At 39.2% G+C, this 25625-nt stretch overlaps 2 protein-coding genes across 5 annotated transcripts; both read right to left on the bottom strand.

Moving 5' to 3' along the window:
• Positions 1 to 269: 269 nt before the first annotated feature.
• On the bottom strand, positions 270 to 7453 carry RAE1 (ribonucleic acid export 1). The gene is made up of 12 exons (XM_085079246.1): positions 7324 to 7453; positions 6808 to 6904; positions 6571 to 6675; positions 5880 to 5972; positions 5397 to 5483; positions 4906 to 4992; positions 4582 to 4653; positions 4325 to 4432; positions 3907 to 4013; positions 3724 to 3799; positions 3012 to 3206; positions 270 to 1607 (listed from the first exon to the last, which is right to left on the bottom strand). Exons 2-12 carry the CDS (start codon positions 6895 to 6897, stop codon positions 1521 to 1523), a joined length of 1107 nt encoding a protein of 368 aa, XP_084935372.1. The 5' UTR covers positions 6898 to 6904; positions 7324 to 7453; the 3' UTR covers positions 270 to 1520.
• An 824-nt stretch (positions 7454 to 8277) lies between these two features.
• On the bottom strand, positions 8278 to 20652 carry SPO11 (SPO11 initiator of meiotic double strand breaks). Of its 4 annotated transcripts, none has more exons than XM_085079224.1 (14): positions 20542 to 20637; positions 19632 to 19758; positions 17682 to 17795; positions 15182 to 15270; positions 14509 to 14575; positions 14171 to 14279; positions 13448 to 13534; positions 12118 to 12154; positions 11789 to 11898; positions 10808 to 10907; positions 10301 to 10338; positions 9553 to 9629; positions 9246 to 9357; positions 8278 to 8970 (listed from the first exon to the last, which is right to left on the bottom strand). In XM_085079224.1, exons 2-14 carry the CDS (start codon positions 19727 to 19729, stop codon positions 8851 to 8853), a joined length of 1158 nt encoding a protein of 385 aa, XP_084935350.1. In that variant the 5' UTR covers positions 19730 to 19758; positions 20542 to 20637; the 3' UTR covers positions 8278 to 8850. The 4 variants fall into 4 exon arrangements, with proteins under 4 accessions (XP_084935350.1, XP_084935349.1, XP_084935348.1 ...); XM_085079223.1 differs by having other exon boundaries at positions 19632 to 19775; positions 20528 to 20628; XM_085079222.1 differs by having other exon boundaries at positions 8279 to 8970; positions 20528 to 20652.
• Between the last annotated feature and the right edge of the window lie 4973 nt (positions 20653 to 25625).

The following is a 25625-nucleotide window of genomic DNA, read 5'->3' as shown; positions in this document are numbered from 1 at the left end:
ATAGCAATGAACTTGATTCATTCTCAGGAAACAAAAGACCTTTCACACCAGTTCTCCCAATTCTTTCAGGCAAACCCACAGGAATCATTCATAGTAAAACAGCAATTGGAAAATGCATTGGATTCCCACCTCAAGCAGCTGGAGGAAAAGGACCTGACTTTCAGCAGATGTCTCTGAATTCCAGTGAAAGGCCAAGAAGCTGCTTTTGAAAGTGAAGCACATTACCTCACCCACATTATTGTAACAGAACTTTTGAATATAAAAAAGCATTTAGTAAAAATTTTATTTGAAATGTAGCATGAATCCATAACCATCAGCATTAAACCATAACAGTTTTACAGCGAATTTGTACAATATGACATGTATTTCTATACATGCTGCCCCCATCCCCCTGTTTATTCAGTCATTATCAAACAAACAATAGTTAGACAGGAATAATAAGCATTCACTTCTAGAAAGAAAACTTTGGCATGTATACAACTGGCTAGTTAAAAGTAAACAGTGGTAGATTCAAGTCAGAAAGAGACCCACTCGTTTTGTTTCACAGCATTTTTGATCAGGATGAAGCTTCCCAGCACTACATTCTAGTTAATACAAAAATGAGTCTTTTTTTTGAGTCCTGAATACTCTGTTACAGGACAAAAGCATGTTAAGAGAGATGTAAAAAACTCAGCTTTTAACTCTAGGTGTCAGCTTCAAAGCAGTTTAGGTCAAAGGGACTTTGCAGACATTGGTTTGGTCATGAATAAAACCTTTAAAGGTTTCATGTTCCTGAACTCTGTGTCATTGAGCTATTTCACCACTTGGCACCACTGGCAATTTCTCCTCTGAACTAGAAAAAGCAGTTTGCTCAAAAGTCATGTCCACTGCAGGAGTGTCAGAAAAATCTAAAGTTTGCACTGGGCCCATCTTCTGTCTTGAGTTTCTGTCACTGCTGTTGGCCCCTTTTACACCTTCCTATTCAGCTAAAAAAGGAGGGAAAACGATTTGCAAGGCATTTCTTCCTGGCATACAGCAGACAATGCTTCCATTTTAAAAACCAGAAAGCAATGAAAGAACCCCTGAATTATTAATAAGAAAAAACAAGCCTCCTTTGAGAAGAATTACTGGTGATTCTCCAAGTACTTACAAAAAATACAGTATTTATACAACTTCTCCAGAACGATTATAATTGACATATTTTAATGTAGTACTAACAAAATAAATCCATAGATACAAATGGTTGCACTTCAAAGCAGGAATATCTAACCCAGATGTTGATTTTGCTGCAATTCCATTATTGCTGTGGAACAGAGTGGTTAAGTCATGTCAATACTTTAAAAGAGCCTCTCTTTCTTATACACATCAGAGCATCTAATTTGGAAAATGCTCTCCAGCAAGTCAGAAAACATTCAGTGTGATTTTTACAGTTCCTGCTAAATGTTTGTGATCCAAAGTTGACTGAACCATGGTGCAACAGGGCACAGATGGCAGAAGGGCAGAGGCAGGAAGGGCAGAACAAGTAGCTCAAGTCAGACTCACTATTTCTTATTCCTGGGCTTCAGCTCTTCTGCTGCATTTCGCAGAAATATGTAGTTTTTCTTTTGTGGATTATAAAATTCATGACCCTAAAGAGAAAAATAATCTACATTTACTCTCTTCAAAGAAGAAATACCAGCATTACTTAGAATGGAAGAATATGAATATTCCATTAGTTTGGTTTATTAAGATTTAAACTTACAGCCTTTAAGACCAGATATTGGACCACACTGGTGATTAGAAGAAGCATGCATATAAAATTTAAGGGACTTTTACGTATTTTTAAAGTATAAAGTATTTTTAATTAAAAAATAGCCATATATCTCTGAGTTCTACTTCACAGATGTGTAAAGACTGGATGTGATTTCTTTTAAATGTTGTTCTAGGCAGAGAAGAAACTAAACCTTTAATGGCCACCCAGCTTCACTGTATATTTTCTGGCTTTTAAATGACATAAGGTCACATTTTTTCAAAGTGAAGCCTAAGTTCTATAGGCAACTACAAAGCTTTCTGGTCCTCAGCTGCAAATGCAAATATAGTATTTTGCATATTCCTATCATTTGCATACACAGGACCAAATTAATACCTAAGTATCCAAATCAGAGAGAGTAAACACTAATAAAGCTACTGAGGTCCAACATGCAAGCTGGAAATTACCAACGCTATGGACAAGAAATGGTTCTGGGAACGAAGGTTAGTACTTAGCACCTACTGATTTTACTACTTAATATTGGTTTACAGATCTTAAAGATACCACTGCAGTCTACCCAAGCATCAGAACTGAAGAATTCATCTGCCCTGACAACAACAAATATCTTACTGTGGGCAGAGGATTGGATTGTGACATGCAGTCAAGGTAATCTATGTGATCTCTGCATTCATTTCACTCAAAACCACAAGGAACATTATCCCCAAAGCACCATGAAAATTAGTTACATTTCAAGCCTGCTACCCTGCTTCTTAAACTATTAAGAAGTATTGATTTTTCACAGATTATGGTTTGCTGTGGTTCTGCTGCATTGTAAAGTCTGGAGGAGAAATACATAAATAAGCACCATCAAAAAGCTGAGTGGCAGTGAAAATTTCATACATGGCTTTCAAACACTGGGATAAGTGTTTCTAGTCGGTCACAGCTTTTTTTCCTGCACAAGCAGCAGTGATATGCATTTCACAAGATCTGGGGGAAGCTGTTAGGGTGCCACACTGCCCCACGACAGCACAGGGTGTGTGAGCAACCACAGCAACCTCTGAATCAGGGAATTTACATTTTGCTCATCCACATTTGCAAACCAGCATTCTTTAGCAATCTTGTCCAGCTGAAGCTAAAACATCACAAATTCACAGCTTTCATCAGGTGGCCAAAATGGCCATTTTAAGTTTTCTTAGAAATCAGAAAGACTCAGCTACTATTTATAAAGAACAGCAAAAGCCTCACAAGAAATAGAGTCTTAGCTGTCAACTGCAAGTGTGACCATGAGTCTAAACATTCTTACCTTTGACCAATCATAGCTGGAAGCATAAGCAAATATATTGCCATTGTGGTTGAAACAGCAAGCAGATATTGGCTGGTCCAGCTGCTCTGAGGTTTTTAGCTTTGTCCGTGCATCTTTATCCCAAAAGCTGAATCTCCCATCAGATCCCACTGTTGCCAGAGTACCATGGACAGGGTGGAATGCTATCCCATTGACCTGCAGAATCATTCAAAACAACATGTAAAACCACACATAGCAAGAAGTGATGAGAACAGTCACAGCAGATGTGCTGAAGAGTAAATACAGAAAATCTCAATTAGATACAGCTCTTAATTTTTAAAAACTTTTCAGGTATATTTTTGGAGAAAAAACTCAAAAGCCAACCAAAGAAAAGCCACCAAAGCAACAAGAAAAGCACCATCTGTTTTTGTAGTACCTAAAAATCTAATGCATAATGCCATTACAAAACTATTGTTTCGATATCTGCAAAATTAACAAGTGTCAACTCCACCTGTTGACAAGAAGATTCAATAAAAGGCTGATCTAGTACTTATTTTATGGGAAGGATGAAATTTTGCCTTTCCTCTTAAAGAATGACTATGACAGGTCTTTAAACACGTCTAAAACAACTTTAGGCAAAATAAAAGGTCAAGAAGAACAAACAATTCCTATCCAATTTTACATTAGGAGTGTACAGTGTATATATCATACATGGTACAAGTTGGATACTCACAGCATAGATGTCCTGAGGTGCTGATGTGTTTGTTCCGTTGGAGCGATGACATTTAAAAGTGAAATTATCCTTCGCACTGGAAAAGAGGTAGAAAATTTTTAAAAAAGAAAGAAAAAAAGGCTTTTTATTTTCATCATCTTGAGCTGAGCAATAAAGAGAAGATGTTTTTTAAGTGACACTTACGGATTTGGGGGGTTGATATAATGAATAGCTACTCTTCCTTCAATACTTCCAAGGGCAAATCCAGTTGGTTTGTTCACTTTGTCTTTGAAAATAGCAACGCAGCGATGCTGAATTTGAAAAAGATACAAAGGGGTATTAGACAGAGACATCTTTTCCACAGGGACACAAAACATCAAAGACATCAAGGCAAGGTAAAGCAAAACCACTAACAAGGTCAAGAGATAGATCAAACTCTGTTGAGAATTTGGGCAACAGTATTTAAATTTCTAAATCCTTGTGAAGATCAGCAACATCAATGGCAAACCAGGTCACTGTCACGCTAAGATAACTTGATTTTGAAACTCTTCAAGTTTTTACAAAAAAGTCAAGCCCAGAATGTCAACAATCTGCACAAATACACTCAAATATTATTATTTACCTGGTGTTTAAGAGGGGATTCTATTCTTCTAAATTCAGAAGGTTGGTTCTCTAACTGATAAACTATCAGACCCCTTTCTGCAGTGGCCACAGCTGCCATTGGATGAACCTGGATAAGGTTGTAAAACAGGTTGGAAGAGACACTTGGGTTAATTCATTGTGTTAATAGCATTCAGTACTATCCTACAGAAGCCCCCAAAACATATTCCTCCTCCCAGTTAGCCAGCTGGCACAAGTTTACCACACATCCTGACTTACCACATCTGCACAGTAACATCTTTCAGGGAGCTGCAGAGTCATCATAGGTGTTGGTGAACGAGTATCCCAGAACTGAGGGGAAGAGAGGAACAAACAAAATTACACCTGGAGCTCAGGATACACTTAAATTACTATAGGACAGAGAATATAACCAGCACCAAGTTATTTTCACTCTTGCTACAGTCAGAATAGTGTACCTCTCTGTGAAATGAGGCTATTCCATTAACTATTAGAGCCTAATAAAATCTTTTCACTTCACATAAATATTTTTACATACAAATTACTAGCACACTTTGTGTCTATTTGTTCAGGTAAAAATCATACCTTCAAAGTTTTATCCCAGCTTCCTGTCATCACACAGCTGTAATTTGGTGCTTTAATCCAATGGATAGTCTTCACAGGTGCATCATGCTGAGGAAAAAAAAGGACAAACACACATGTAAGATGCAATCATTAAAGGGATTAACTATTCTTAAATTATAACTGGTAACTAATTCTAGCCACCATAACTACATATTCTACAAAAAGACATTAACTTCAAATTTGAGAATGTTAATTGTAATCCCTGCTATTGTTGCAGCAGAAAGCTGGTATTTGTGAAGTGAATTGAATGACTTCTTAAAACTTTTTTCCCCTCTAATGCAGCAGTGAAAAGAGCTCTCTTAGGTAAAACAGAGGAAACAGGTGCACAGGGTATTTAAATCTCTTTGATCACCTATTCAGGTACACTTTATTGCCTCAAGAAACACAAAAATTAGAAAGGTAGCTTTTAATAAAAACAGAAAAGCACATTTAGTACTTTGGGCTTTACTTACTTGTGCAATCTGAATTGCTTGATTACTGTTGAGATCCCACATTTTGGCAGTTTTATCACAGGAAGCAGTAAATACTTTACTCCCATCCTAAAAAAATAAAAAAGAATAAAACCAAGAGATTAACTGGCTCTGCTGGAAAACTGTCAAGTCTCATTCTCTTCTAGAAACAGTGTAACATCAATGTAACATGTACAGGGATTGCAAGACAAAGAAGAAACATAAAATCAAATTTTTTTATGTCATAGAAGACCAAACCGTGCTGGCTTTTATCTAGCTTTTAATACATTCCTAACTTTTAAACTCACTTTCAGCCTTCTTACACCCATGCTAGTCTATCCAATTAGGACACATTTACAACAGTGTAACTCTTAACAATAACCATGGGCTGCAGCTACATGTAGCACTCATCTGCCTGCAAACCACACAGCAATTTATTTAGGGTTTTGGTAAAAATTGCATGTTTGTTTTTAAATAAGAACATACATCACTCCAGCAGGCATCTAGTACAGGCCCTGTGTGCATCTGCTGAGCCTTTGGGATTGTCTGTCCATTATCCTGAACTTCCCAGCAGCGAACCTGGAACAGGAGAAACAAACGCAGATGTAACACATTAACAGGAACTTCAAAGATTTATCTTGAAGATCCCAGCCTTAGTTTATCCAACAAAAAGTATGGTTATAAACACCAAAGTCTGGGTTTTTTTTCAGAACTACTGAAACCTTGTTTTTCTGCTTATGTTCCTTTCACCTGTAGAGCCAAAACTCAAACTTCAGCTCCACCTCAAGAGTACCTTGTTAACATGTAACCTTTCACCACTGTGAAGGGAACCCTCAGTCCTCAGCTGGGCAGAAGCCACTTGCTGCAGGCCACCAGCCAGCAGATCAAACACAACAACATGGCCACATTTGTCTTCCCTCCGTGCCCGGGCCAGCTGGGATCTCATCCTTCAAATCAAAGAAACTTCACTAACTTTGTCTGATAACTTCATCAATAATTTAATCTTTTTGGGACTGCACTGTCAAAGTGGATGATTTATCAACTATGTCAAACTTAGTGCTTTGATACCAGACATAAATTTTGCAGTTCTTCAACAAGTTAGGTTTTCACAAGCTTTCAGGATCCCATTATACAGTTTAGGAACAATTCATCTGCATGTCTGACTGAGAGTACTTACATCATTTGCCCATGATCCTGCAATGAGGAAATTGCCCGGCAGCGTTGGAGGACTAAATGCTAAACAAGATATGCTGTCATCAGGTGGAGATGTTACTTCAATATCCTATAAAGGAGAAGAGGAAAACAACATTTGCCACATTTGAAGACTGTGAACTGAGCTCTTACTTGTATAAACGAGTCAGTAGGTCCTGCTGTGGCACATTAGCACACACAGCACGGGGGCTGGCACACGTACCTTCATGGGGTTGTGGTTATCTGCTGTGGTGCTGCCGAACATGCTGGTACCTCCGGCACCAAAGCCCGACGTTGACCCGAACAGACTCATCCTTGCCCTGCAAACGAGCAGAAGGTTGAGCCCTGCAAGGCCCTCAAGCGTGCCCAGGCAGTCTCAGCGCAGCCATCACACCGGCACGCCCCTGGGAGGCACCCAGGGATGTACAAATATACCAAATAAAATATAATAATGATTTTTAAAAATACACTTCTCGTTGCTGCTGGAGCCCCCGCACCTCCCGGCTGCCCACCCTGCCTCTCGGGCCGTGCCGTGCCAGAGCCAGCCCCGCCATGCCCCTCGCTGGCACCCCGGGAAGCGGAGCCCGGCCCGGCCCGCTGCACGCCCCAGCGGGGCTCTCCGCCCACCCCCGAGCCGCCGCTCCGCGGGGCTCCCTCTCCCCGCCCGGCAGCCCCTCGGGCGCTGCGGCGGGCGCGGCGGGCCCTGCCGGGGGCGCGCACCGGGGCCGCCCTCACGCACCGCTGCGGGGCCCGCTCCGGCCCGGGACCAGCGACGCGGCCCAGCGGCAAGCGCGGGACGGGCCGCGCCTCCTGCGCAGGCGCCGCGGGGCGGGGCCGGGGCTGCGCCCTGGGCGGGCGGGGCGGAGCCGTGGCTGTGCCTTGGGCGGGGCGGGGCGGGGAGGAGGAGCGGGGCGGGGCGGGGCGGGAGGGGAGGGCGGAGCGGCGGGGAAGGAGGGCGGAGCGGAGCGGGGAGGGCGGAGCGGAGGAGCCGCTGGGCCCTGGGCGAACGGGGAGGAGCGAGGGTAAGGGGCGGAGCCGCGGCTGCGCACTGAGCGGACAGGGTGGGGCCGCGGCTGCGCACTGGGAGGACAGGGCGGGGCGAAAGGGGAGAGGCGGGGCCGCGGCTGCGCACTGAGCGGGAGGACAGGGAGTGGGCGGGGCGGACCGTGGTGGGCGGGGCGTTGCTCCAGGCCCCGCCCCGCCCCATCTAGAGCAGGTCGCTCGGCTGTTGTCTCGCAGAGCCGCGGTAAAGGTTGTGCGTTGGCAGTTCTTTAGGGATGTCCCCAGCCGCAGGTGACCTGACCCTCCTGCCGTGCAGCTGCCGCTGGACCAGCCTTGTGTTCGCCGGGATCGCAGTGCAGCGCACCTGGACAGCAGCCAGCATCAGCTGTAACGCTGCCAGTGGGCACTTAGTAAAAACGACACTTCATTGAAATTTAATGCTGGTGACGTAGCCGTAAAAAAACCCAGCTAGATAAATCTACTGAAAATATCGTCTGTAAGATCCATGCTGATGGCTGTGGAGATCAATTTTGGAGGTGTTTTCTATGCAGCCAGTCTGACTCCCTTTCATAAAAATTATTGTACGCTTTAATCACTGCAAGATTTTTTTTCTACTGTTTTAGAACCAACTAAACAAATAAAATGAACAAGGGATTCTGTTATGATGTGCATGGTTAACAGGATTGTTTATTGAATTCTAAATCAGTAACATCTGCTTTCTTATTTGTTCATTAAAGACAAATAGTAATTTGATTGCTGGAAGATTTACAGCTGCTTGAGATTTGCAGTAATAAAGAATTATTTCTGGCTTTTACGTCTAAATTTACAGTGAACACAAAACCCCACAATGCTGTACCTAAAATAATTTCCAAAAGGAGGCATGTGCAATGAAATCTTAACCAAGTCTTTCACTCCCTTCAAAAAAAAAAAAAGTTTGATACAGCATCATGCTGTGCTTTAAGACAAAAGGCAAAACAATTTCTAGATACATTTTTAAACTTCACATTTTTCTGGCCAGAAAGAACGTATTTCATTATCTGTTCTATGTGAACCATTGCATTTGGCACTGTTTCACAGCAGAAACCACAGAATGAAAGTAGCAGTATTCTGCAAAAATCATAATTTCTCCTATGGTTTGAATAAAGAAAAAGAGAAAATTATACCCTAGATACAGTGATAAAGAAACGAACAAGAAGCTGACAGATGCATCTCTGTCTCTGCAATTTTTTTACCTAAGAAAAGCATTTCAATTGCAAAGCAGCATTCATAGCCACCCACCAAACTGCAGTTTGTTTGGTAAATACACTCTGGACAGGTAATCTGATGAGAGAGAAGTTAAAACTTGGATTTCAGCCTTCAGTTTAGATGCTGCCATAATTTCCAGCTAAAAAAAAAAAAAGGAACAAATTAATGTTTTGTTAATCAACGGTGTGATCCAGGGTTAGGTAGGAATTTAAGTAAGAAAATTCCATCCACTCATTGGAGGTGCATGTAGAACTGTAAAGTGGTTCAGAGAGATATCCCAGGGCATGGGGTTTCTCAATCTTGCCTCCTTTTAGGGCTACAAAACCTTACTGGTTCTGCTGTATTAAGAGCTTGTCAGACACAGGATTTGTCCTGTGGGGAGTAAGAAATAGAAAACAGTTGGTTTTTACAAACCTCTTTTTTCCACAGTGGCTGGCAAGCAATGTAAGGTCTCTTTTGAATACTTGCTAACTTGTTTTGATCTTGTTTTGTAAATGGAATCAGGACATCTTTGCATATGTTTAATCTGCAAAGGAAATAAAATTCTTAAATTTTCTCACACACTTAAAAATGTATTTGTCCAACTTATTTCTTGATATTAAGCCAAAATAATGCATGGAAAGAATAGTGAATTTAAATGGATTTCTGTGCAATAATTCAGACTGCATTTCCTTTCTGGGAAGCAAAAGGATACTTTTGTTTCTTTGGGGAAATAACTCACCTCTTGAGATCAGATGGAAGGAGACCAAGCCACTTGATAGAGGGAACAGTGAGATGATGGGCCTCAAAAGACATGGACTGAAATAAGAAAGGTCATAAAATTCAGTGATCTTTAGTTTAACTTGGGGTGTTCTTTTTCCATTCCTCTCCTGAAGAGTTCCCCCATCTGCCATCTGCCTTCAGCTCTGTCTGCCTGCCTTCCATATTGTGTTTCCATACCTTGTCTGTAGCCATGTAACATAATACTTGCTTGTTCCTTCTGCCTCTTCTTCCAGAATGTTCCACGCTAGCACAAGTATCCCTAAGCAAATTCTCACTCCAGAATAAAATCTTTACCAACATAACATCATTTTGTGGAGAATCACCCATCTCTCAAGTTAGGTCCTCCTCCTCCCAAGGTCCCTCCAGCCTTCATTCCTCTTCTAAGGCAGAAACAAAGTCAAATGGTGAACCCTTTTCTATTTGGACTGTCTGAAAACTGCCTGTGCAGCAGAGAAAAATTGTGAAATATAGTTAAATGACACATTTGCCATTACTATCCAATTTCTTGTTGTTGCAGGGAGAAGCTGCTTCTGCAGACACACAAGGCCTAAAAACCATGTCTTTGTGCTGAAACAAAATGGTTAAAGGGTTAAAAATGGTTAAATGGTTACAAAACCCATTCTGACAAAGGCTATAGCATTTCATGCATTCCAGCTTCCAGGCTGGGCTACAAAATAACGTATTTGAAGGGGAAAAAATATACTCACCACAGATCCATATTTGTAGACGCACATTATTTCTACACCTGGGTTTCAGAATACCAAAAGTCAAGTGTCTGTCTGCACAACGGGCATGTGTAAGGAGACTGTTTAAAAATTCAGTTTTATGGCATAACAGTTATGGCTTTATGATTAGTGAGGTTCTTACATATACTTTATGTCAAAACAATAATCTCAGATAATATGTCACCTTCAAATAGTTAAATGTTTCATCCCATCTGTGTAGAGTCAATTCAAACCCAAGGATAATCAGCTCTCTTTTACACATTGTCCAACATCTATTATTAAAAATGTCTGTCTTTATCCTTTATATATGTAATTCATACATCTTAATTCTATTGCTTTAAGTGGCTGCTTCTCATTTTGCAGTAATCTCCCTAATTTCAGATACAGAACCTTCTGATTGTGTAGGATTTCTGGGCTCTCGGAACCTTTCCATAAGGTTCCTTCCCATAATTCTAAACAAATTTGGTTTCCTTTCCTCTACAGATTTACCATGTGGATCTGCATCCATAAGGGTGAAAATAGGAATTTGAAAAGAATCCCACAGCTTCCTGACCAAAAGTCGTGTATTAAGATCTGGTACGCCTCTTCCCTAAAGAAATAAAAGAAAAGCAGACAGTTTCAAATTAACTGAAACAGCATCTGGCTACATATGTGTTTACATTTGCCATTTAAAAGCAAGCAAACAAAATGCTGCTGGCAGAAATGTTTCTCCAGCAGCTGTTTTGCAGGGAAAGTTCTATGCTGCTATTTTGGCTCAGTGCAGAGGGAGGGCCAGGCTGGGAGCAGCTGGGCAGGTGTTCTGGATTATGGGCACTGCACAAGTATCAGACATTCCTCTGTTCAAGGGGTTGATTTGTGAGGTCTGGGAGTTGATGTATAGATGGACCATGGTGTCTGTATGAGCTGGTGTAAGAAGGCCATTTTTTTATCCCAAAAATATATTTTTGACATTATTGGAACATTATAAACCAAGTTATTGCTATGGCTGACTGGAACTGGACTGTTTGTGGCATAGTAGAAATGCTTATCTCCCCTAGGAATGGGGAAATGTTTTTTCCTCATTGTATGCATATTTCATTTACACATTCCTGTTAATCCTTCTGGCTCCGTAGCTCTTTCAGTGCAATCCAAAATCAACCAATTCTGTTTCATTTGGGTTTGCAAAACCCAGATCCTTAAGGACAAAAGGTCACTCAACAGTTGAGCCTTTCTGAGACTGAGCAGCAACTTTTTAGCAGCACAGGAAGCTGATAAGCTACCAAGCTCTAAGGAGAAGTTTGGAGGAAGTAAGTCTTTAGAATGTGTATTTCATATTTTTATGAGGATAATTAAATTTAAAAAATATTGTTAAATATGTTTCCTATTAATTTTGTTATGGACTTTTGCCCAAGTTGGAGCAGAATTATAGATAAAGCTAAGGTATCCTTTAAATTAGGTGTAGCTGGAGGATATGAAATGCAAGATGCATACCGTGATCATGATACAGGGGGACACTTTACTGAAGAAGTCATCATCCAGGAGTCTCTGAAAAGTTGCATCTTTTTCTACAATTAACATAAATTTGGCATGTGAATTTAAATCTTTTGTGTTAAGGCTAGCTGCACGTAAAATGATCACACCAATCAATTAAAACTAACTGCTCCAAAATACCTGTTCTGGAGCCAAAAGCAGTGATCATGACTCAATTTCAGAGCCAACAAGCAAAGCAAAAATTACCAGAACATTGTTTAACTTGGAATATTCCTTGTTTTTACTTTATTTTTTTCTGTCTACAATTAGAGTTCTTGCTCAAAGGATACTTTTAATTCCTTGAACATTAGATGGCACAGGGACTGCCTAAAACAACAAAAATGAGATTAATAATTTTAAATAGAGAAAATGATATATTTTAAAATAACAACATTAGGTAATGAAGAACACGATTTCATCCTGAAACAGCCATTCCTCCTCCATATACAAGATCATTTCTGACATTTTCACCTCTTTGTGAGCATATTCAACCATTCATATCCACTATTGTGTAGTGGTCTAGGAATCCTCCTTTCATAAGAAAATGCTTTTCAAAAGTGTTTGTTCCACTGTTGTAGAAAATTGTTCATCATATGGACATGATGGAGGTAACAATAATATCCTGATGAATGTTTTATCTGTCTTAGCCAGAAAAAAAAGTCTATCTGGTGTGAAGATCGCAAATTTAACACAGACTTAAAACATTTAATCATTCTTTTTGGAAGACCATTAAATCCTTTCTTTTACAGATGTATAACCTGATTTTATAAGTATTTTAGAGCAACAACTTGAAGTCATGGTAATGTTTACTTTCCATCTCCTATTAGGATTGGCTCAATCTGGCAAGCATATGGATGAGGAAACAGGAACTGGGGGAAGAACTTGGTCACAGAGAATGTGTATATGGAAGTGTGTGGTCTGTTTTAACTTCTGACTGTAAATCACCTCTGGTGCCAGGGTGGAACAACTCAGCAATTAAAAGTATGAAGATAATAACAGGGGGCTTCATGCTCTGCTTACAAAGAAAGTATAATGGGCAGCTAAGGTTATCTTTCAATTTTGAAATGACCAACTAAGGCTTACAATGAATACATTTTTTCCAAAAATTGTGACAGTAGTCAGCATGTCTGAGTTCTAGCTCTGCTTTCATACTCTTCACTGCTGTAGAAAATCTTTCAGGACTAGGCCAGTTGAATCTCATCTCCCTAAACCACTCTTGACTCATTTTCTCACTCTGCCAGAATTCAATCTATTGTGACAGAAATGCTGTATATGTTCAGAGTGCCCAGGATTTTTTGGTTCAAGAGCACTCATTTGACAGGACAATGTAAAATAAAGCCTAAGATACATCATACATACACCTGGCTCTGCAAGGCTCCCATGGCAGAAGGTAGTGCTAAAAAACATTTCCAAAGATTTATTCCTGCTGAGTCTATAACTGAGCTTCAGAATACAATACAGTCAAGCAATATTTTTCATCTGTTTTATTCACCCAGGTTGTAATGCCTCAATTTGCCACAAGCAGGGGTTTGTGTAATAAATGTACACAGTAACCTGAAGTACAGGATCTCTTGTACAGGCAGATGCTAAGGATTGCTATTTGTGGTTTATAATACATACTGTTGCACTGCAGGTACAATTCACTTTTGTACCATCCTCCTCAGTGTAACTTAAATTACCAGCAACAAAACCTTGGGTTGTAGACAGCTGGAAAAAATAGTAAGTTGTACAGAGTAAATGGGAAGTTACAGGCTGTCATGTTACTATATTGCACAGACAAAGCAAGAAATCTCTGAAAAGAATTCTGACCGGTACTAAGCAGCAATTCACTGCCATCAGCCTTTTAAATACTAAGTAATGTTGTTGTCCTCATGGACATAAAGGCTTACTTACAATAACTAACTTAAATACAAAGGAACCCTTGTAAGGCATGAGATACAAGTAAATTTGACAAGTTGTTACATTTCGGATGTACTTTAAGCGTTCATTTAACCCCAAGTTAGCAATTCATTTGAGTATAAACTGCTAAACAGGTGTCTTGTGCTCTGAAGTTTAAGCACTGCCTTCACTAGATGGTAAGAGTCCCTGTGATTTTAGCTGGCAGTTTTGTCCCAAACTCTTTGGAAAAAGCAAACTCTATGAATTTTCTGTGAAGAAAGAAACCTTTTGAGTGCCACAATAAACCACAATTAGGTTTAATCAGCACCAAAGAGACTTTTAAATTTAACTATGTAATTCCTGCTGATAACTTATTGTGATATTTCCCCTTTCAATGTAGTCAGTTTAATTCAGTTTGATAAGATTTGGAAACAATGACAAAAACATTGATAAAAAGCCACTTACAATATGTAGACTCCTCCGAGGTATCTTAAGCATGCAAGAAATGTCATCGATGAGTTGGTCCACAATCCTTTGGCAACCAAACAGTAGAGTATCTGAGTAATATATATCTCTGTCAAGACAAAATATTGTACTTGTAATTATAATGCTGAAACAGGCAGCTTATGAGAATTTTATAAATTGCAGGCTTATGAGAATTTTATAAAGAGCATGGTTAATCAGATAAACCTAAAGCATTCTACATACAGGAATCCTACAGGTTTGCATCCTGTAGGTTGTTTTTCACAAAAACATACTTAAAACACAACTTTATTTGAAATTGCAGAAATTGACTCTGTTACCTTTTAGTTGCATAAGTGTTCCTCTGCACCATCTTATAGATCATAGATAATATTTTAAGCATCAGAGCTGAAAAAAAAAATACATTTTACAAAATATTCTATCCATTTGCAGAAATGCATGTACAATAATTTGTCTTTATATGAAGCCATTTTTGTGTCTCATAAATAAAACTTTGAAATGTATTTTAATGTGCTGTGAAAATACAGAGAGACTGTACTAATCAATAGACTCATTAATCTCTAGCATAATGAGAAAAAATGAGGGAGTTCAGTGAGGGAATGTATGCTCTAATGTCAAGGCCAAGAAATGAAATGACTGAGTTAGAAGAAGAAATGAGTTTATTGTCTGTATTCCAAGATTCCTTTGCTAGCCAGCTTTTTGAAGAAGGGTAATGTTTTTACATTAAGACCTTTTGAATATATCTTTAGTTGATATCCATGAACAGAGGGGAGAAACTCTAGGAATATTGTATTAATTTCACTGTCACTCATTATAATTTAATAGAGAAAAAGTTGAAGGTCTCATCATAGTATCAAGTTATATCAGCCACACACTTCTAAATTAAAGTGAATAATATTTTAATTATTTTTTATGAAGTTTTGAACTATAATAAAAAATAATAATAATTAAAAATCCCCCAAGAACTCTGCTTTGGACTTTTATTTAACTTACCAAATCTTTTTGCTGATTGAGGGCAGTCACTTCTTATTTGTCTTGTAGTACACCGTGGTATCATCTGTAGACCTACAGACTCTTTAAATCTGACACATTGCAAACAAATACAATAAACTGCAAACACACTGAGTGCACCTAAGTTGTTCTCTGCAAGGTAACTCAGACTTAGAAACCCCTTTATAATCAAATACATCAATGCTATTTTCAGACTCAGCACAGAAACCAGCAGCTTGGGTGGGGCTGGAGCGGCCAAAGGAAAAAGGCAGGGAAGAGTTTCTCAAGAAGATGCTTCAAGACTGAATTAAAGCATAAAGTAGATGAGTTTCCAGACAAAAGGAGACAAGAAAAGTATTTTAGACATGTTTTGAACTGTTAATATATCAGCACCAATTATTACTTGGTATGAAAACAAAGGAATAAATGAGAGGAAAAAATGTGAATCATTATTAAAATAAAAATCAAGTCTGATACAAATGACTTCCTGATGTAGAATGTACAAAAAAGTGTTACTATTTCAGAATACAATAATATGATCTAATTTATGCCCTTGAATTATTATCAGAATAACTCAACTGGATTCTTTTATTAACTTTTGGAAACAAAAAGGTGGTTCATCCTGTTCTTTAAACAGTTGCTAAACCTAAATGAGCTCCACCATTTCATGCTTCACCATTTCTCATCTGAAGGGGCACATTTCACCAAAAGAATCAGCTGTTTTCTTAGGGACACCTCATTATTTTACTCAAAATTCTATTGGTGCCTTATGATATGGCAGTCCTATCTTTAAAGAGTTCTTTTTTACTTCAGAGTTTCGTGTGTACTTTTAAAAAGTACTGGCGGTGGCGTGGCTTTAATTTGATCTAAACCCACATCGTTTTCTCCAATTCGTTTGTCCAAGATTTTGCTCAGTGCTTCCTTTGGGTGGCAGAGCACTCCCGCTGCACAAATCCGCAGGGACAGCCCAATGTAGCATCTGCCCGCCAGCTTTAAAGTAACTTTTTTGCCTTCGTGTTGCAACATTTAAAAGTTATTTGCGCTTTTCCCTTGCCTGCTCCCAACATTGTAACCAAAAAGGAGGAAAACTGTAATTAAGACTCCCCTGAATCGCTCTCCGGCTAAGCCTGCATCACTGCAATCCTTCCCAGGACTGTGCTTACTCCAGCAGAGTAGTTTTCTCTAACACATATTTGAGATTACACTTCTCCACCAGAAATAATGGTTCTGCTCTTTTTAACGTGATTGATGACTCTTATTTTTCACATACTGTGATCTTAACTCGTTTTAATTTGAACATTTTCCCCCATATGTGTTCGGATGGTAACTAACAGCTCACATTTGTTTTTCTAGCATGGAATGCCAGTTCCCCAAAGACTGCCAAAAATTGCAAAACTTTGTTATAGTATTTTAATTTTACAGACATCTGAGTGAAACATTTTTGTCCAACTTTCAAGACACAAACCATTAAATTCCCTGGAACATACAAGCCTTTCAGTTAACTGATTACCTTCAGGCCCCTCAGGTTTTTTGATTGGCAGAAGTTTATTGCTCTCATTAAATGAGTATTCCACCAAAATGTTATGTCTGGAAAGTTTGCTGTGCTTCCTCAACCTTAAATGTTTGTATTGTGTCCACCTACATGCACCTCTGCAATCTTATCAATCTGAATATCCTTTAACCCTCTGACATCCAAAGCTTTTACATGGTCAGAGATAAATTGGTGTCTTCCTTTATTCTTTTGCTTATGTATTGTAGAAAACAGCTAATCTCTCAGTTTTGGGGATTTTCAGTTGAAATGAGCTTCTTGGGGAAATACTGTTGCACAAGCAAATTCTACAAATCACGGAGTGTGCTACAAATGAGGACAGGTTTCTTTTCCTCTGATCCTGTCTAGATAAGCTGGCATAAGATCTGAAATTTATATAACATATTTCAAACTTGATTTGCTTTGTTTTGCTGGTAATGAACTAAGAACACAACACACAGGTGAGAAACACAGCAGGGAGAGGTGAGATGCATCTTCACAGAAGAATAAAAGGGTAAGTTTATCACTATCATTTTAAGAAATAAGATACCATGAGGAAAAGCAGAAAAAAAGAGAAGAGGAAGCACTGAAAGGGTTTGGAGGACAGAATTGCCAGTAATTTCTTCCAGCCTAAAACAGGTTTTTTCTCTCTAACACAACCTATCATTTCTGGTTTCTACTGCTTCCAGAAAAGGATTGTTTACAGGACCTCCCTTTCCTTTCCATCCCCTCTTACAGTAGTTTTACATTTCCCTTTATGCTATGGTCTGCTATTACTTAATATATGATGCCTGTTCAGAGTGGTTACTAAGCATTACTTTTTATTTGTCCATTACTTAAAAAAATTATTTATTGATTCTAATACTCATAGAATGATTATGTATTAATAACATTTTCTGGAAGTTAAATAATTAAGTTCATATTCATGGCATTTATATTACTAGGAGGCAGGACTTTTAAATATTTACTACTTACTCTATGTTCCTCCAGTCTGTTCTCTTAGCCAGCGTGAGGACAGGTGCTTTTTTTTGGGCCAAGCTTTGGAATACACCTTGAATAACATTTTCTATTGCTTCAAGAACTTGAGAACTGAAACAAAGACAATAAATGACACAGAAAATATGATAAAATCTAGTTCTACTTTAAGTTTTGATCAACTCTCCCCACTCTTACAAAAATCATGTAAGCCAAAACTGCTTACAGCATACATTAGGTTCAGAAATGTGGAGGAATACTTTTGGTTTTTAGTTTTGTTTTGCTCAGTTTCCCTGAAATCTTTGCCTTTCCATTCCAGATGCATGACTAGAGGGCACAAGTTAAAGTGTATTTCTATTCAATCCTGTAACCATCAAATTTTTCACCAGCTGAACTTTTAGACCAACTGGCTGGTTTGTGACTAATGATTAATGTTTTACTATAAATGAGGTAATATTGGCTTTGGCCGTGATTTTGGCAAAGTTGTTTTTAAATGCTATAAATTTAAAAATTGTTCAAGGATGCAAATACTTCCTGTTGTACCACTGCACATTAACCTTTTGATCTGTTGCCCTAACAAACTGTTAAGGATTTTAATTACATGAAGGCTCAGTCTCGACATACGCACTGTGAAAAGAATAAAGTCTGTATCTTTCACCTAAAAAGACAAAATAGCCTTGCAGCAGTTCCCTTGCAGCAAAACTCCAGGCTGGTTTGAGTGTTATGACAGATGCTTTTTATTTTCATAAGCAATCTGACTCCAGCATTTCAGATGTCCTTAAAATCACAAGTGTAATCTACACTATCCTAAGTCTATCAGCTTCCACACTCTTCCCACTTTGCTAAAACTAGATTATAATTTTTTTTAGAGCAATTTAAAGCTCTAGCACAACAAAAATTACTGTTAAAGACAACAATAATCTGTATGGGCAGATGGATGAAAGAATAGATGGGTAGGTAAGAATTCTAAATCGTGTCATTGCTTTGATACTCATAAATATTTTACTTAATTATTTGATTCTGTCCACTGTAGTTATATTAATATTTTAGATGTACTTCAAAGTTTGCTGCAGAATTTGCAAGTCCGGATTTCTGTTCCAATCCCAATTCCCCCATTGGTTAGCCAACAGAAACTGGAAATGTAATATGTAAAATGCAAAATAGGATGAAGAGGATAGGAAGTCTACATGTACCCCCTGGTGATACTCAGTCTCTCTTTGCAGAGATTATCTGAATTTTAATAAGCAAACATGTCACACTGGCCAAGTATGCTTACTTAAAATTCACTGTGGTTTAGTTGACAGTGACATCTGAGCACAGAAGGGGAAGGTGCTGCACAGCTCACAGGGTTTGCCTGATCATTTTTAACAGGTTGCAGCATGAGTGGATACTTGTTTCTATATAGAAGGAGAACTGATCTTCAACATAACTTGCATAAAATATTCATTTCATAGCACCCTTAGCAAGCTAACAAGATGCATGGAAGAAACAGTTACAAATGAAAATCTGCAATGTAATAAAACAACACCCTCCAAAACTTAAAACTGTGTATCACTGAAGTCATGAGCCAGAGACCAAGAACTCTCCAAATAATAAAGTTACAAATTTCCTTTTCCTTTTAAAATACCTTCATGATGCTCCCAGACTGTCCCAGCCACTGAGGCTGATATACTGTGTGCAGAATGACTCTTTAAAAATTGAAGAGGGTTTTTTGTTGGTGTAATCCAGTATGCTCGTTTTGTCACCGTTTTCTGTATTTCTGTCTGTAGCCACAGACTTTTTGGAGAAGTCTGATGGAATGAAGCTGCCGTTTGCAATCTGAGAGCACATTTGTTTTTGTGTTGGATTATATTTCTGCTTTAGCATGAGCCTGTTTGGTGCAATGGCAGTCTCCCTGCTTAAGCATTACGACAGAAAGAGAGTACAGGTGATATTTTTCACATCTTTTACCTGGGGACATGGCTCTCCTGACCAGACAGATTTGTTTCCTTGCAGCTGGCCTTGTTCCCAGCTGGCACTTCAGTCGAGCACAGACCATTCTCCTCCATGAAGGCTGGTGCAGGTCAGTCCAGCTTCTCTGGATAGGGAAAAAGCCTTGTTAAAAAGAAACAGAAGAGGTCACCACAGAAATTAGAAACTTCTCTTCTTCCATTCTGGTGAATGGAAAACTCATGATCTGAGCTCAAACCACAGAGGAAGAGAGAAAAGGCAGAAATTGTCTCCAGAAACCAAAGTCAAGGTTTTCCCGCCCTTCCTGACTGAGGGCTTCTCCCACCCTTCCTAGCAGACTAAGGGCTTTTCTTGCTGTTCCTGACCAACCAATGGATTCTCCCACTCTTCCTAAATGACTGAGGACTTTTCCTGCCCTTCCAGAATGATCAAGGGGTTTTTCCAGCCTTTCTGACCAGCTGACGGTTTTCCCGCCCTTCCTTACCTTCTGAGGGCTTTTCCTGTCCTCACTGACCAACTCAGAGCTTTTCCTGTTCTTTTTACTTGACTGAGGGCTTTTCCCACCCTTTCTGACCAGCTGACGGTTTTCCCACCCTTCCTGACCAGCTGAGGGCTTTTCCTGTCCTCACTGACCCACTGAGAGCTTTTCACACTCTTTTTAATTGATCTGGGGCTTTTCCCACCCTTCCTGACCAGCCAAGAGCTCTTCCCACTTTTCCTCACTGATCAACTCAGAGCTTTTCCCACCCTTTCTGACCAGCTGATGGTTTTTCCACCCTTCCTGACCAGCTGAGTGCTTTTCCTGCCCTCACTGACCAAATGAGAGCTTTTCCCACTCTTTTTAATTGATTTAGGGCTTTTCCAACCCTTCCTGACCAGCCAAAGGTTCTTTCCACCTGTCCTCACTGACCAACTGAGAGCTTTTTGCACTATTTTTAATTGACTGAGGGCTTTTCCCGCCCTTCCTGACCAGCCAAGGGCTCTTCGCCTCTCCTGCCTGACCCAGGGCTGCTTTGGATGCGCTGAGGGCTTTTCCCGCCTTTTTCTGCCTGACCAATGGCATTCCCTGCCCTCGCTGACTGACAGGCTATGGCCCCGCCCACCGCGCCAGGCCGCGCTCAAGGCCTGCGCTGGACACTGACCCTCAGGCCTGTCCGTGGGGCTGCTGGCTGACCACAAATAATTCCACAAATTCCACAGCACCCAGCTTTCTGGAATAAATCCAGCCAGGCTGGCTAGAAAGCGGCCAAATAGCTGGTCAGTATTTCCTCATCCAGCCATTTCCCTCTTTGCCTTAATCACAAGTGTTCCCAACTGGCGGGAAGCTGAGGGAGATGAAACTCCAGCGCAACTCCAGCTGTTGAAAAATCAACCTCCTTCCCCAAAGTGGAATTCAACTTTTACTGAGATTAAAGATTGAACGTTATTTTTTATCATTTGCGTTCAGCATTCTGAAGGTTTACGACAGTCTTGCGATATGTTTTCAAATCTTTCTCAATACGCTGTTAAGGTCTAGTGTTCTGAAGAAACAATAAAGCTCAATTCTAAGGGTCATGAATCACTGGCTTCTGGAGACGCTGGAATTTAAGAAAAAAATGCTATATTTTGTAAGGTTTATGGCTGAACTGAGGTTGTCCTTCATGTGGCATCCCTTGCAGAATGAATCACACAGCCAGACATGGACAGTAAATTTAGGAAAAAACCCTGCAGAAGTCACTCTGAGAGTGTTAGAAGTTACTCAGAACATAAACATCTTAAGGTTTGTCCTTTCTAGAAAAAAAATTTCAAAGCCCACTGTTGATAACATCATCTTTTATGCAGAGCAGTGAGCAATATTGGAAGCTGTGCTTGATCCAGCTCACAGCCAACAGCATTTCAAACCTTGTGATGCTTAGACTTGTTAGCAAGTTAGATGATGTAGTTTTTAAAATGTTGCTTCATTAGCTACTGCCACTTAACCTTTCTTCTTTGGTACTCCTATGAGTGAGCCATCCAAATCCAGCCTGGGTTGGTAATTAACAAAATTCATGCATTGATTTATTCAAGGAAAACCTCAGGCTATGGTGATGTGAGCACAAGGTGCTTCAATTAACAGAGGGAAGCCAAAGAAAGGGGAATTAATACATTGAAATTTCCAGATCTTTCATCTTAAGTCTTTGGCCTTCAGCTATCTTGAGATCACTCCGGAAATATTTATGTAAAAATCTCTGTAGCTCTTTCCAACAACTCAACATCAAAATCAAGAGATTTTTGTTTGATATGGAACTGCCAAAATTATACCATGCCCCCAGCAACAGATCTCAAACAAAACTAAATACATCAACTTATGAGAAGCCAGTTTAATGACTTACTTCTTCTTCATAGCATCAAACAGCAATCACAGGAAAAACACAACTAAAATACTCAGTGCTTATATCTGAGTTAAGAAAAACAAGTAACAGTAACAAAATTTCCATGCTTCAAACTTAATACTGCACACATATCTGTAGATATAAATATTTCTAACCAGATAAATTTGTGTCCAGAATATGATAAGTAAGTGAACTACAACCAATAAATTAACTAGCAGGATTTTTTTCTAGATTCTGCTTTCTTTATTTATTTTCCATTTTTAAAATCTGCTCGTCAAAAAGCCTGCCAAAATTAAATTCCAAATATCAACTGCATATTTAAAAAATCATAAATAAATAAATATATATATACCTTTACAGATAACTGTGTATAAATATATACTCTAATATGCATTCATATGCAGCTGTAAATATGTATAAGAAAGAATATTACTAGGAGAGCAAATGAGGAACCATCACGAAGTATTGAGATGGGAAGAAGGAAGTGGAAGCAGCAGTGGAGGGATGCAGTTCTCATCCTGCCTCTACCAAGCTGTGCAGTAGATGGCACCACAGATGCCAGAGAAAAGTGTTACCACTCAGAAACTGTTAAATTTAACACTGTGATGAAACAGGAGCCAGATCTGTCACCTGCCAATTACATGAAAAGTTACTGATCTTTTTCTAATGAGCAAAGCCCAGAGAAATAGGAGATGAAAAGTCACTCACTGCTAACAGCTCCGAACTTCAACTGGGATATCTCCTTCCAAATAACATGGGTGGTTAAAAGAGCAACTCAAAACTAATATGTGTGTGTGCAGAATACCTGGCTCCAGAGTGGGAAACACCTGCAAAATATTTATTCTGTGGTGAGTCAAATCACTGTAAGAGGAAGTGGGGTTTTGTTACCATCCCTTCTTTCAGTGTTTTATCTTTCAGCCAGAAATAAACTCCACAGATCATTCTTAAAAGCAAAAGTACCTTTCATCAAACATCTGTCAATTTTCAGATCCACATTTTCTAATTCTTTTAGGTGTACTAAAGTATTTTTGGTGGCAGGGCGAAGGAAATACTTGAGACAAAGCAAATTAAATACTAGTTTTTCCTAATTTAGCATAAATTCCATGTGCACTCATCAATAGTAATTAAGCTACAAGTAGGAAGCACTGTAGGACTGAACATTGGAACACATAATTTTTACATGCTGAGAAGTCTGAGCTTGCCAAGTACTATCTTAGTATTCCTCCCTCTCTCCTGAACTGGTGTCACACTAAGATAGGACATTCCTCCAGCCTATTAGGAAAAATTCTGATTAAAAAAATGTGTTGAAGGGGAAATATGTTGAAAGAAACAAATGGAAGATATTTGTGCTAAAATATAACTGGAAAGCAAGAATGTCTTTTATTCCATGCTCATATGACAGCTTGAAAATAGCAGTCTTGGAAACAGCTGCACCATTTCTTCTGGCTTTCAAAAAGTAAAATATCTTGTTGATTTTCAGTTTTCCTTTTGTTGGCAAAATCCTAGAAAGCATGAACACACAGGTGTGATTTTACTCTTTAAACACAAAAATGCCACCTGCTGTACATTAAATCTACTTGAACCTAAATTTGCTGCATTTATGGGAACGCTGCACTGGTGGTGTCATGACCCCAGATTGGTGCCAACAGGTAAAATTTGGGATGAACTTTAGACAGTTGTTATTAGCTATTTAATAATCCCTGGGGAAAATGAAGTCAGAGGATGATGTAGGAGTTCTGACACTGACTACTACGGGACCTATAAATAATGGGTGGGGTGCTTGATTAACATTCTACTTCATTTTTGGAAGTCTAGATTAAAATCAACCTTATGTCATCCTTTGAAATGCATTTGGTGATTTTAATTAAGCTACTAACATTAATTGGTCAATACCACAAAAATGCCAGGGGCACTGTGATGTCATTTTGGATAAATGGCAACCTTTGCTTTTGAATATCTTAAGGCTGAGTAAAAAGTATATCATATAAAAAAATAGCATAGATATCTTATCTTGGTTTCTTGTTTTGTTTTTTTTTTGGTTTTTTGTTTTTTTTTTTTAATGATAATACAGCCAAAACATATTTTACTGAGCTGCTGCACAAGCAGTTCTGGATGCAGTGGGATTGCTGGTTGGCCTTCAGTGAAGAATCTGTGCTGCCTTTCCATGATACACTTGTAGCTCGTTCAAACATTTTTCCAAGTCTTCCTGCACATTTACAGGCCACTCTTTTCTCTGTTCTCAGAGCAAACTCTAAGTGTCAGCTGGATGTCACTGCTGTGACCCATCCCCTGTAGTTGGGTATGGAGGAAAGGGTGACGTTTTGCCCTGTTTTGCCTTGTCCCACTGCTGCTGGCCAGGACAGCTCCAAACACCTTGGGTTTGGCTTGATGGATCTTCTTCCAGGCAACTTTCTGCCTGCTGGTTTAGGGATCTGGAAGGTACTGGAACAGAAGAATCACACAGATGTCCCACAGCCAAAGGTGTGTACAGCTCACAGCGCCACGAAGGTGTTAATGAAATGTCTGTTTAATAAAACTCTGCAGTCTGTGCACATAAATACAAACTCCTGTAACATAAAGTTCTCCCTGACTGATCTCATGTATTGTTCCCAAGGGGACTGCAGTGCAGAATTTGGCCCTTAAAGAATTCAATAGAACAAATTTATATTATTCTCTGCAGAGAAAAATCTTCTGGCAGAAACCAGAGTTTGGAGCTGTTGACTAAGGGCTTTTCTACACTGGAAAGTGGACTGGAACTGCTATTGCAGGATCAGCTATTCTGCAATGACTTATTTGACCCATGACTTTTCCAGACTAGAATATCCACACAGGGAGCTATTACAGATAGTTTATTCAGAAATAGCTATTGTGGTCACTTTTCCCACACAGAGAAATGCACAGTGTCCATGCATAGCTGTCGTAAGCTTGGATTATTTTATACAGAGAAATACTTTTTGTCTGATATATAACATATGGCAAAATGAGAAAGTAGAAAGGGAATTTTGAATCAGATCATTATGCAATTGATTAAGATTTTTTATTTAATTTACTAATATAGGATATATTATTATAATTTACTATGATTACTTACATACTAAAAACATCTCTACATCTGCAAGGCTATGTCCATTACAGGATGTTGCATCAGCTTAACTAAATCATTAAAAAAACCCCTCATATCTAATTAAGTCAGTGCAAAAATATTAACAAAATTAGTTGCTATAGTCTGTGATTGTTGGATCTCACATCTCAGTCATCAGCCTTCTGATAACATCATACACTTTGTTAGAAAGAAATATACAACAATTCTGTGCCTCTGCAAAAGCCAGGCTGTTTTGGTGTTAGCACATTTATTTTTGTAACAAATGAGCAAAAAATAGCCATTTGCTGCCAGCAGTACCTTTGCTAAGTCAAGAATTCCTGTTTGTGCCTTAGGAACAGGTGGATGACAAGAAGGTCTAGCACTCGTTAGCAGAGTTCCTTTCTAAAAATCTGATACAGTGTTAATTCATTATTTCAACATTTTTCTGCATGTCCTCTACTCTATAGTGTTCCAGGGTCTCTCATTCATTGCACTGGAATTCTCTCATGTTTGGATCCATTCATGAGGAGTTTTGAGTGCCAGGAATGCAAGATTGAGACC

This window comes from Lichenostomus cassidix, chromosome 20 (genome assembly GCF_008360975.1).
Source record: "Lichenostomus cassidix isolate B80296 chromosome 20, HeHo_3.0, whole genome shotgun sequence".
NCBI classification, from domain to species: domain Eukaryota; kingdom Metazoa; phylum Chordata; class Aves; order Passeriformes; family Meliphagidae; genus Lichenostomus; species Lichenostomus cassidix.
The sequence above is the reverse complement of the archived record's forward strand: the minus strand, read 5'-3'. Positions and strand labels throughout refer to the sequence as shown.